This window comes from Onychostruthus taczanowskii, unplaced genomic scaffold (assembly GCF_017590055.1).
Source record: "Onychostruthus taczanowskii isolate IOZ18803 unplaced genomic scaffold, ASM1759005v1 scaffold17, whole genome shotgun sequence".
Classification (NCBI taxonomy): Eukaryota; Metazoa; Chordata; class Aves; order Passeriformes; family Passeridae; genus Onychostruthus; species Onychostruthus taczanowskii.
Genome location: NW_024498906.1, coordinates 14,282,572 through 14,294,797, shown reverse-complemented (window position 1 = coordinate 14,294,797; position 12,226 = coordinate 14,282,572). Strand labels below are relative to the sequence as shown.

General features: G+C 47.6%; 1 protein-coding gene across 6 annotated transcripts in view; it reads left to right on the top strand.

Annotated features, from left to right (window-relative positions):
- The first annotated feature begins 1,082 nt into the window (after positions 1 to 1,082).
- Positions 1,083 to 12,226, top strand: part of PRDM15 (PR/SET domain 15) — a 36,346-nt gene continuing 25,202 nt past the window's right edge. For 2 of the 6 annotated variants that reach the window (XM_041399888.1, XM_041399887.1), the window contains exons 1-5: positions 1,978 to 2,041; positions 4,786 to 4,832; positions 8,015 to 8,108; positions 10,970 to 11,123; positions 11,829 to 12,081. In XM_041399888.1, coding sequence (XP_041255822.1) covers positions 4,796 to 4,832; positions 8,015 to 8,108; positions 10,970 to 11,123; positions 11,829 to 12,081 — 538 coding nt within the window. In that variant the 5' untranslated portion in view covers positions 1,978 to 2,041; positions 4,786 to 4,795. Of the gene's footprint in view, positions 1,209 to 1,609; positions 1,738 to 1,976; positions 2,042 to 2,675; positions 2,924 to 4,785; positions 4,833 to 8,014; positions 8,109 to 10,969; positions 11,124 to 11,828; positions 12,082 to 12,226 lie in introns of those variants that run through there. The other 4 variants (XM_041399890.1, XM_041399891.1, XM_041399889.1 and 1 more) reach the window with 4 other exon arrangements.

The window sequence follows — 12,226 nt, the reverse complement described above, 5'->3', positions numbered from 1 at the left end:
ATGATTTGTGCTGGCAGGCACAGCAGGGCTGGGTGCTGACAGATCCTGGTCATGCCAGGATGTGAGATTTAGGAATCATAGGACCATTTAGGTTGGAAAAGACCTCCAAAGTGATGGAGTCCAGCCCCTGACCGATCCCCACCTTGTCCCCAGCCCAGAGCACTGAGTGCCATGTCCAGGCACTCCTTGGACACCTGCAAGGACTCCAAACCTCCCTGGGCATCCCCTGTCTAATTATGCTCCCCTGTCTAATTATGCTCCTTATGTTCAACCTGAACCTCTCTGGTGCAACTTGAGACTTTGTCCTCTCATCCTGGAGCGCTGAACCTCAGTGAGGCTTGGAAAGGAGGCACAGGCGCTCGTGTGCATGGCCAGGACTTGGGCTTAAAGCCCACTGAGAACCTGATGTGGCTTTTGTCCAGAGAAAGGCAACGAAGCTGGGGAAGGGTGTGGAGCAGAAGCCCTCTGAGGAGAGGCTGAGGGAGCTGGGGGTGTTCAGCCCGCAGAAAAGGAGGCTCGGGGGTGAAGTTACTGCTCCCTACAGCTCCCTGACAGGAGGGTGCAGCCAGGTGGGAACTGGGCTCTGTTCCCAGGGAACAAGGGACAGGGAAATGGGCTAAGCTGCGCCAGGGCAGGGTCAGCTCGGACATCAGGAAGAATTTCTTCACTGAGGTGATGGAACACTGGAACGGGCAGCTCAGGGATGCGGGGCAGTCCCCACGCCTGGATGTGTTTAAGGAAACACTGGACGGGGCACTCAGCGCCGATGGGCAGGGTGGTGTTGGCTCTCAGCTTGGACTGGATGGTCCTGGAGGTCTTTTCCAACCTGTGATTCTTTCTACCAACCCTTCCGCCAGCCCGCTCCCCGGCACTGCCCGTGAGGAGACGGGAAACCCGGCGAGAGCCACCCGGCTGCTCCGCCACCTTCAGCGCGGCCACCGCCCGCCTCCAGCCCGGCCCGGGGAGCCGCCGCCGAAGGCTGCGGGGGCTCCCGCCGGGGAGAGGAGCCGGGCGGCGGCACCGCGGGCCGTGAGGCAGGGCCATGGCCGGGGCCGCGGCCGGGGTCAGGGCCGGGGCCGGCCCCGCCGCACTACACTTCCCGCCCTGCTCCGCGCCCGCCCGCGCCGGCTTCCGCTGGCGCGTGGTTTCCGGAGCGGATCGGAACCCGGAGCGCGGATCCGATCCGGGTCTGGCCATTCCCGGGGCAGGTAACGCCGGCTCCCCGCGCTCCTCCCGCCGCACCCCGCGCCCTCCCCGCCCCTCCGCCGCCGCCTCCTCCAGGCCGCCTGTTCTTTGTTACAGCGGCCGGGAGGGCGGTAGCGAAGGGGGCGAGGCGGGTCCGAGGCAAAACCCGGCGGAGCCGCTCCCGGATCCTGGGCCCCGACGGGCTCCGGGCGGCGGCGCGGTCCCTGAGGGGCGGGCGCGGAGCGGGCGCGGGGCGATCCCCGCGGGCTCGGCCGGGCAGGGCACGGAGCCGTGGCGGCCACGGGGATGCGGGGCCGGGAGCGGGGAGCGCCTCGGCTTGGCCGCAGGGGGTTGGGGATGGAGCGGGGTGGGAGCTCCCAGGTGCGAGGGCGTGATCCAGAGGGAAGAGGCTGGCAGGAGGAGGAGGAGGGAGGTGCGGGGATGCTGCCCTGCCCCGGCGTGTGCCCTGGGAGAGGGTGCGGCGGGCGCCCGAGGAGACAAAAGGAGCAGAGCCGCGGTCTGCGGGGCTTCGCACGCGTGACATTTTCTGCAGTACGCTCGTTTTCTGCTCAGGGCCATTAAACTTTGCGTGTAGTTTATTCACACGATCGCGGGAAGCGCTGGGAAGGGCAGGTGGTGCAGACCCCGCCAGCTGCTGTGTTACTCCATGCCCCCCTGCCCTAGAAACCGTGTCTCTCCTCAACAATAATTGATAGAATGGCCCTAATTATTTTTAAGAAATACGACGCTTCACTGTAGTTTTCCAGATGTTCTGCAGTTCCTTTGAGCGGCAGCATGAACAAGTTCTACTACATCATGAGGAAAACTGCATTTTTAAGCGCATCCTTCCACATACGTATGTGCAGCACCCATCTGCTTGTGCTCTCAAGTTATTCACACTCATAGAAGCCCATTCTCAGACTGAAGAAAGGGCAATTTTAATTCTACCTTGTTGATCATTAAGTTCAAACACAGATTTTCAGGCATTCCCTTAATTTTTCTGACCTACTTTTTTAAAAAAAACCCATTAGCAAGATCAACTTAGCACTTGAGCCTGATTTCTTTCTTCAGCAGTTTATAAGGAGAAAGTGTGATCTTACATCTGTTCTTAAATTTTTAAAGCTCAAGTGGTTCCCTGACAGTGTCTTTGCACACACTGGGCTGCAAGCAGGTACCTGTGATGCTGCAGCTCCTCGGTATTTTAATTTGGGTACCCTCAAGTTCCAGATGTGCTCCAGGGTTTGTGTTGCAGCTGGAATTTTTGTGCGTAGTTGTGTGACTTTACTCTCAGGCATAAAGTCACTCGTCTCATTATAAAAGCAAAAAAAAAGGTAGTTTTATGCTCTTTTAGTGCCATCAGAATTAGGCTTTGTACCTAGTCTAATTTTGTCTGTGTGGCTTTTCTCCTGATTATTGACTGCTAATGATTTATGTTAAAAAATACCTGGAACTCCCAGAAGCTTTGCAAGACGAGACCAGAATTAGGAGCAGTGGGATGAGTGACTTCATGGAGTATTTATCTGTTACAAATGTTTGAAAAGAAAAAAAAAAAAGGCCCATAGCAACAGCAGATGAGGGCAAAAACAATCCTGCAGCCTGTCTTCAGTGCCATCGTGTGAGTGGCACATCGTGACTCTGTTTACCAGCTGCAGCGGGTGCCGTGGTGTCATTTGTTTGAAAAACCCCTGGGAAATAGAGCTGAGATCAGGGAGGAGGAGTTGGAAAGCGCAGGGGTGAGGTAAATCAGAGCTGTAAAGCAGGCAGTGTTTATTTGGGAGCGAGGGGTGAGGATGGATCGGGAGTGTTGGGAGTGCAGAGCACCGAAAGTCCTTGCTGCAGAGAGGGAGCTGCGCTAATGCAGATCGCCGAGGCTGCGTGAGGCACCTGTGAGGGCCCTTCACGCTTCCTCCCCATCACCTTGAGCAACGCTGATGATTTCTCCACCCCTTTGATGCTATTCTCATCTGAAGGCTCCTGTAATGTCACTTGTCTCCAGTCTGTTTGCCAAGGATGCGACGCAGCAGCGTCCCAGAGGTTGAATGCCTTTGGTGGTGTGGCTGCGCTGTGCTTCTGAACCATTGACCAAGGCTGTTATTTGTTAATTCAGCCATATTTAGGATTAAAGTTTTGTCACAAACTATCTAAACACAGCTGGGCATACTCCCCTCTTGAAATAGTGCAAAGCATCGAAAAAAAAAAAAGTGTTGCTTAAAAAGCAAAGCAAACCATTTTTGAAATCAACTTACACCGCTTGTTTTTGCAGCGTTGTGCTTGAACTCCCCTAAGTACCTGTTGCATTGTTCACCTCGCTTTCAGGAAAAGAGCTTTTGGGGAAATTTCCTGAGTTGCTGTTCATGCTCTGCACTGGGCTTTTGTATAAATGTTTGTTCTGTTATTTGAGCTTAGTCCCCAAAAGCTGCAGCCCAGAAAGGCCCAGCTTGTGCCACGGATGGGGAGTGTTTGCCCCTTGCAGCAGTGAGTCTTAGGGAGGGATCCTGCTGCTGACAGCTGGAGTTGGGGAGGGCAGTGCTTGATCCTGAGTGGTGCCTGTGCTCCCACATTTCTGGCTTGGCTTTTGTTGCTGGAGTAGCAAATGCTTTTATCTATTTTCAAACAGGGCTCTGCGAGTTTGGTGTGTCATGTTTTCTCTCCCTCTTACTCCTTCCTGTCATCCTCTTGGCCAATACACTTGCTGTTTTGCAGCCTCGCCTCTCTCAGACTTGGGCCATGATCTTCATGTTGCTTTGCATCTCTTCTGGGGCATTGGCAAAATTGCTTATTTGAGGAGGAGAGCATTTTTTTTTTTGGGTAGAAAAGGGAAAAACTCTCTTCTAGATCCTGCTGATATTGTGGTCTTAGACATACATAATCAGACTTTGTGCCAACCATAATTTAATTGTTGAGGGGCAATAGTGTTCATGCAAGTTTTTAATACAGACTCACACTAATGAAGTGAATATAGATTAACCTCATTTAACTGTGAAATCAAATTGGTTAGTTACCATTTCACAGAGGACTAGTGACAGAGGCAGGATTTTATTTCCCCAGGTTTTCTGGTGCTCAGTACCACAATACACCTTTGCCTCTGGAAGAGATCTGTGACTGTATGTGCAGTTTTTAAGATTACTGTATTTAGTAAACAAGTAACCTGCCTTTCAGAGATATTTTTTTTAACTACTGGTTTAAATAAAATGTTGCAGTGGGCCTTGTTCCTGCAGTGGTTGCTGCTGACCTGGATTATCCTCTAGCCCTGTGTGTTTTGGGGCTCCACAGCCCCAGGGGATGCAAGAGGGGCTGGAAGTTTGTCAGAGATGGGGAACAGCAGGAGACAGCATTTCCTCACAGAGAAATGTCTGAGAACCCACAGACATGGAGGCTTCCTTGGTAGTGATGTCTGCAACACATGTAATGATACAGCAGTCTCTGGGGCTTTTAAAAAACTATAATTTCTTTAATTTTCCATTGATACTCCTGCAGGGACATTAATGTGTTCGGGTGGGCTCTGGGTCAGTCAGCATCATTACTTCACAAAGGGATGTTTATATGATACAGAAAGTAAAAGTCAATTCAGAACTAACTTTGTCTTTTGTATTTTGGCAGGTTTAAAATAATGGCTGAAGATGGCAGTGAGGAGATTATGTTTATTTGTAAGTATTAGAAAAAGGATCTAACTCTCACTGTGTGTGATTTATCTACTCAGAATGTTTGAAATTAAAGACTAAACTAGACTTAAGATTTTATTTAGAAAAATTGCTCTTTGAGAAGGAGGCTCAAACAGCTAATGGGTGAGTAGAGGGGAGGTTGTGTAATTTAAGCATACACATTCTGGTGCTGTTGGCAAACACAATGAAACCTCTGACTGTGAGTTAGCAGCACAGCTTTTTCATGGCTGAAGTGAGATTGAAGGTCTAGCACTCGTGTAAGCCCTTTGTTTATACAACCAGCTCTAGCAGCCAGGGGTGTCTGGGGATAACTCTGACCTCTGGCCTGACTTGGGGATCTGCACCTCCACAGCAGGGCCAGGCAGACTCATAATTCCTTCAGAACAAGCCCAGTTTGAGATGCACCAGCTGCCCTGGCAGGTTTCACTCGTGGCATTCTCTGCCTGTGCTTCTTGCTGTGCCCTGTGTGTAACCCTGAGTGCCAGGCTGGGCTCTGTGACCGGGATCCAGGCTCCTGGGGTGGGTGAGGAAAGGCTGCAGCAGGGCTGTGCCCGGGCTGGGCAGTGTTTCACACTTGTGGCAGCTGGGCTGGCAGGCTTGGGTCCCACACTAATCCTCTCCTTTGTCAGCAGCCTGGACGTGCAGGACCTGGTGTAAAGGTGGAAAAGAGTTAAGGGATGTAGAGTCCTTGTGTGAGCAGAGAGGGCCCAGATGTTGTGGATCCAGTCAGGGTGGAGCAGAGTGGAGCACATCCTGGGTTTTTGGACCCGTAGTATTTTACCTCTGATGGTTCCACAGCTGCATTTATGGCAACTCTCAGAAAGTTCAATTTTCTCCCTCCACCAGCTTCCTTCAAAAATAGTGTTGACTGTTTGCATTTTTACTGAGATGCAGATACCAATAGTGGTATACCACTAGTGGATACCTTAACTTCCCCTTCATAGAAAGATTCTGGTGGACAGCAGAAAGAATGGGGATGTGATGCCACTCCTAATTAGACAGAAGGTGTCACACAACATGATTTTCTCCTTTCCAGTGGGGGCTGTGGTCACTGAGCTTTTTCTTGTGCTCTCTGCAATTAGTTTTTCCCACGGGATATGGGGACTGTTTATGTTCTGAAAAGTGAGTTGCTATAAATGACACTGTGCACTCCCAATAATAAACATTCTTGAATATGTATTTCATAGACAAGAGAATTTTTAGATTTTTTTTTAATTAATTGTGTGGGTTACTTTATTATTATTATTATTTCCATGCTTGGTTTTGTGTTTCTCCTGTGGCTGTAATCTCTTGAAAGTATCACATGTGGTGGGTGTAACAGCTTTGGGGAATGGCTGCTGGAGGGCATCCCTTGGATATTGAGCTGTGCCACACAATGTCATTGTCATATTCCCCTGGCTTTGGTCATTCCTCTGCAGAGGAGTGAGAGGAAGGAGTGGTTTTTTCCTGCCTGCAGTTGTGGCCAGTGCTGTCTGCACCTTTCAGAGGCTTATCTTTGCAGAGTGAGGAATGCCCTGATGCAGTCAGGAGACGAGGAAAATGACAAAGTGCTTTTTTCTTTGGACAGCAGAGCCTTTGGGAGAAGCTGTTACTCAGGCTATTCCTTCCTGTCCCCTTGGTTATGACAACCCTTTATGGATGACAGTCCATTTCTTTTCAGCAGTCAGGTTTACACATTCCTCTGTCATTCCTTTGCCCTCTCTGGTTTGGGAGATCTGCTTTTAGCCCAGATTATTTCAATAATATTAAGGACAGCCTGGGCTATAGGCACACCTGGAGCAAGGGAATGGTGGAACAGTGAGCAGGACAGCTGTAGGCTGAGCTTTGGTGCTCTGTGAGTAGTACTTGCCCATTTTTCTCTGGTACAATACCTCTGTGGTGCTGTACAGCAAGCCAGGCTGGGAAATTCCTTCTGCTGAAAAAATCCTGTGAAGAGCTGGTTGTTTCATTCCTTGGCTCACCAGAAGGCAGCACAAACACCCTGACAGGAGGCAGTGACCAGCCTTGGGGGTTGCACCAGCCAGAAATGCTGTTTGTCAAATATATGTATTTTTTCCACTACTAAGCTGGTTTTGTTGCCAGAAGAAATGTGAAGCAGTTTGGAATCCCTTGTTTTAGAAGTCTTTTTGTTCACTGGGATGAATATCTGGTGGGGGGAGAAGCTTCCAGTTAGGAGCACAATGTAACTTTGCCAGAGGGGATATACCTTGGAATGACTCTGGGCTTTTGTCATGTCTTCCCAAAAAAAGGTGTAATGACCCTTACATTACACATTTTCTGGGGTTTCCTGAGTTGTCCTTGTAAGCTTGGAGCTCAGATGCAAAAGGCACCACAGCAATATAACCCCTGTGTGATGATCTCCTGAAGCTGTGTCAGCAGCTGACCAGGCAGGGCAGTTTGACAGCTATTTTTTTTTTTCACAGTGAAACAGTGTATAAGCATTTGGAATCCTGTTAAGTTAGCTTATTTTAGAAAGCCTCAAATTATCCTCGTCTGAAAATTGTTTCTTAGGAACCACTCAGTTCTGGGTAATTTACAGCCACTTAAACTAAAAGTTAATTTAGCTAAGCTGACAGTGAATTAGGTGGCCGGAGTGAGTTGTGCAGCCAGCTGACTTGTCTGGAAAGGCACCAGGAGGTACCTTGGAGGTCTCTGTCCTGCCCTGTGGGTGAGAAGTGTGTGTGGCCAGGCAGAGCTGGGCTCTCAGGACGTGCTGATGCCCTGCTGAGCCCTGTGCCAGTTGTGCTGCTGGTTCTGGGTTTGTGCCTCCTGTCACTGGAAGCACCCAAGCTGTTCATAACAGCCCAGCTCCTGGGGAAGCAGTGATGTGGTTTTCTTTAGCTGCTGTGTGTTGCAGCACTTTATCTGAAGAATAATGCCATCTTTAAGCAGAATATTTACTGTGGGTGTAAGGCATTTATTTTCATTTGTGAAAGAATTTAAACAATTGTCTTCTGATGGTACTGATCACAGTGTGTGTTATTTCACCTACACAGGTGCCAGCTATCCACTCTGTGTTCAATTATTTATGTTCTTTTAAGCCATATAAACAAATACCTGCCTCTCTACGTATGTATTTTAGCTGGTGGTAGGTTTCTTTTGAAAGAGGGAGGAAACTGTCTTACAAAAGTGTTTTCCACCAACCTTTTCTGTCTGGTTCCTTGCAGGGTGCGAGGACTGTCGGCAGTACCATGATTCAGAGTGTCCTGAGCTGGGCCCAGTGGTGACAGTCAAAGACTCCTTTGTATTGAGCAGGGCAAGGTAAGAAATGTTTGTGTTAATCCTGACTAACCCAACGCCCATATTAGTCCTTTAAAGCATATTTGCTGTTCAGTGGATGTCACGCTGACAGCTGGAAACTGAAGTCCCAGAGGATGACAGAAATCTATGGAAAGCACATGGCCTTGATTAAATAGAAAAATTGATGCACACACTTAAGTGCTGCACTGAATAGAAGCCAAAAAAAAATAACTTGCTGCTCATCAGGACTCGGTTTCTTTGCTGAGGTTTCTGGCAAGGAGTCAGGTGGTGCCAGATGGGATGATGACTTCTGTCGTGGTTGAGTACCTGCCCCTTTTATCCCCCTTAGATACACCAGATTCATTCCAGAGAAGTGTGTGAGGATTTCTCATTCATGTGTATGAACTCTCTCATTCCTCCACATAGAAGCAAAACAAGTTGTTCTCATTATTGTGGGTTTTTCAAACGATTAGGGGTAATAGTTCTGTCAGCAAATCTGTGACAGTGCAGCAGAAACACTTGTGTTTGCCAAAAGAAACAAATAGACTCAATCTAGTTGGGAGAAAACAGCACTGAGTAGTGATTTTTACAGGGAAAGACAATCAGGCACTGTCAGCAAAATTCATATTAAGATGTAGAATGTAAAGCTAAGGAAAAGAACCAGCCATTGTGAAGGTGTCATACAGATCTAAAAAAGGGAAGGGTTAATGTCCTAGGGTGACATCATGATGCTTGTATCCCCAGTTGTTATTCTGTTTATGCTGGATATTATGTTCTGTGCCTTCAAGACCGGCTCTGAAGAGCGAAGCTTTGTTTTGTTTTGTTATCAGTTATCAGTCTGTCACTGCCCCAGCAGTCGGTGGGACACAGGCAGGGCAGTACATAGGGCAGCTCTTGCTTTTTGCTCTGGCTTTTGCTTTGCTCTTGCTCCTGCTTTGCTCCTGCTTGTTAGTTAGTTTAGCTAGGCACTCCGAATTTCCCTGGACTGTTTTCTGTTCCCTTTTTGGAACCACTCAAACCTGCTCTGGGCCGGGCCCTGGGAAGCACCGAGGGTTTGCACCTCGTGGCTGCAGCAGCCGTCCCCAGCGCCTGAGGGACTGACAGCAGAGCGACCACTCCCAGGAGAGACTTTCTGAATCTGTCATCCTTTTCAGACTGGTGAAAGAGTGTTGTCATCTGGTATTGTTCATTTTGTGTGCTGGGGGTGCTGTTCCTGTTAAATAAACAGGTTCTTTCCACTTCTCTCTGAGGAATCCTTCCCGAACCGGTTGTGGGGAGGGGCCGTGTGGGTTTGCTTTCTGGGGGGACCCCTTTGGATGTTTTCTCCCAAATTTGCCCTAAACCAGGACAGTTCAGATGGCTTTGTGTGTTCCATAATGTGTGCAGGGCTTCCATATTTCCTCTTGGGAAGTGACAGGCAGAAAACAGGCACGTGGGCAGCAAGTCTGGCACATCCTGGCTGTGTAGGCCATGCTGTGTATTCCCAGCATCATTTTTAACAAATACTGATGTGCTGGATCTGCCACCTGGGTACCACGACCCCTTGGCCAGGGCAGGATGCTCTTGGTGTCCCACCAAGTACAGTGGCTGCACTGTGCAGGAGCTGTCCCTGCTTTTCTTGGCCTTCCCAGAAGAGGAATTTCCCTGCAGTTCCTGCCAGGCACTGCCTTCCTGTGCCTGGAAACCTGCCCTGGATGATCCCCTCCAGCAGCTGTTAATGCTTAACAGCCCTGACACTACAGGTGCTTGAGGGTAATTTAAAAATACCTGCTAGAATAATAGAAGCTGGCGAGGGAGGTGCTTTTATTATATACAAAAAATGGGCAGTGCAGTAAGTCTGTAGCCTGTACTACACACATTCCATGACAAAGTACTATTTCCTACGTTTTTTCTATTTTTTAACTTGTACTTTAATGTCCAGATGTTCCAACTGGGAATGTTTGAAAATATGGTGCATGCACTGGTTTTCAATCTCCTTTTGATGTGCAAATATAAAGTTTTCCCTAGTGGAAGTGTGGGCTGCTGGACCATAGACTTGAAAGCAGAATTTTAAATTGACTTTTTACAGATAATTGTAAATGTATTTATTTTCCTGAAGAGTTTTCAGCTGAAATCAGGTAAGATAAGAAAAGCAAAGAAGAAATTTAATTGCAGCTTTTGCATCTGGGGAGCAGTAACTGAAAATGAGTTATCTGAGGTTGAGGGCAGGTTTAACCACAAACTGGATATGAATCTTTTAAAAACAGTCTGCTTGCTTAACCACATTTGCTCTTCCCTCTGTCTTTTGAAAAGATAAAATGGATGCTTTATGGTTAGAAAAGAATTGTTGAGAAACATTTGCTGAACTTCTCTGTCTCTAACACTGCTGTATTTCAGACTGAAAGTATTTTGTTCAATTAATTTGCTTACCACTATGATTGCAATCTTTTTGTATTTCTCTTTATCTAGGCAGTAAAGCATTTTTGCCAGTGTCAACCTCTGCAGGGTACTCAGTAGCCTGTCTGATTATTTTTAGCTTTTCATCTGTTAGCCCAGACATAAAAAACCAGAATTGCATTTGGTTTGTAAAACCAACACCGTGGGGCCAGTCAACATGAATTTTTGGGAAGATGTTCCCTGTGTATTATACATAGTTACAATATTTGTTACATGTAGTTCTTCCCAGAAGCTTGTTTGGGAAAAGAGAGAGGCTGGGAGGACAGAAACACTTGTGTTTAATGCTGACTTCTTTCTTCCATGGATTCCTGCAGTGCATAACTGTTACTGGATGAGGTGGTGTTCAGCCAAAGGTTGAACTTGCTGATCTCAGAAGTCTTTTCCAACTTAATCAGTTCTGTGATTTATGTTTGTTTTTTTTTCTCAATTCTCTCTTAAATTTTTAGATCATCTCTACCTTCTAATTTGGAGATAAGACAGCTGGAGGATGGGATTGAGGGAGTGTTTGCTCTGACTCAGCTGGTGAAACGTACCCAGTTTGGCCCCTTTGAATGCAAGAGAGTTCTCAAGCTGGAGAAAGAATCAGTTTTTCCCCTGAAGGTAAGACACAGAACTTGTAAAGCAATGAATAGCAAGGAGTCAGTTTTACCTGTCCTGAATTAATGTTGGCTGACACTGTGAAAACAAAGATATGAAGGGGGGTTATTTGGAACATCTTTTAGGTGTGCCCTGTAAGAGATGAGCTAAACAAACATTCTCTGGGCAAGGAACAGGAGAACCAAACTAGAAGCTCAGCTCTTTTAATGAGTCTCTTCAATTTGATTGAATTTTCCTAATGATCCACATATGCATTAGGTTTATGGAACATGCAGAATAAGTGGGGTTTCTTCTGTCTTGCATTTGTTTTATTGCTTTCTTGACAAGTTTTGGTAGGAAAAATGCTACTTTAAGAATGGAATTCAGTCTTAGTTTCCACTAATACCTAACTCAGAAGTAAAGATTTAGAAGAGTGCCTTGGGCTCATGGCTATTTGCATACCCTTCCACTCATGTATGCAGTAATTTTTTGGGAAACTGGTGGCTATAGCAAGAATTCTTGGTATTATTTTGTTCAGTTTGTTCCCATCTTGCTCCTGGTTGTCTGTCTCATCTGAAGATGTGACTAAGTGCAAGATGCCTGATGAGGCTTGCTTCGTCCCTGATGCCCATTGAAAAGAAACCACTGCAAAAGCAGAAAATAATTTATTTCCCCTTAACTTTGTATCACTTCTCAGGGTTTTTATTCTGTGCACATTTTGCTTGGCAGGTGTTCCAGAAGGAAGGGCCCTTGGTGTATTTTGACACCACAAACGAAGATGATTGCAACTGGATGATGATGGTGCGCCCGGCCACCGAGTATGAGCATCAAAACTTAACAGCCTTCCAGCATGACAATGACATTTACTTCACCACCTGCCAGGACATCCCACCAGGAACTGAGCTGAGAGTGTGGTATGCAGCTTTTTATGCCAAAAAAATGGAAAAGCCAGTGCTGAAGGAGGTCACGAGTGTTGCCAATGGTATGTGTGGGGAACTTTCTTCCTTCCTAAGGGCCCAGTGCTGGCAGGGACTGATAGTCCCTGGTTGTTGGAGATGGCACTGCTGTTTATCAGTGGGTTCTTATCCTCTAGAGACAGGCCAGCCTGCACATGTGGGTGCCCTGCA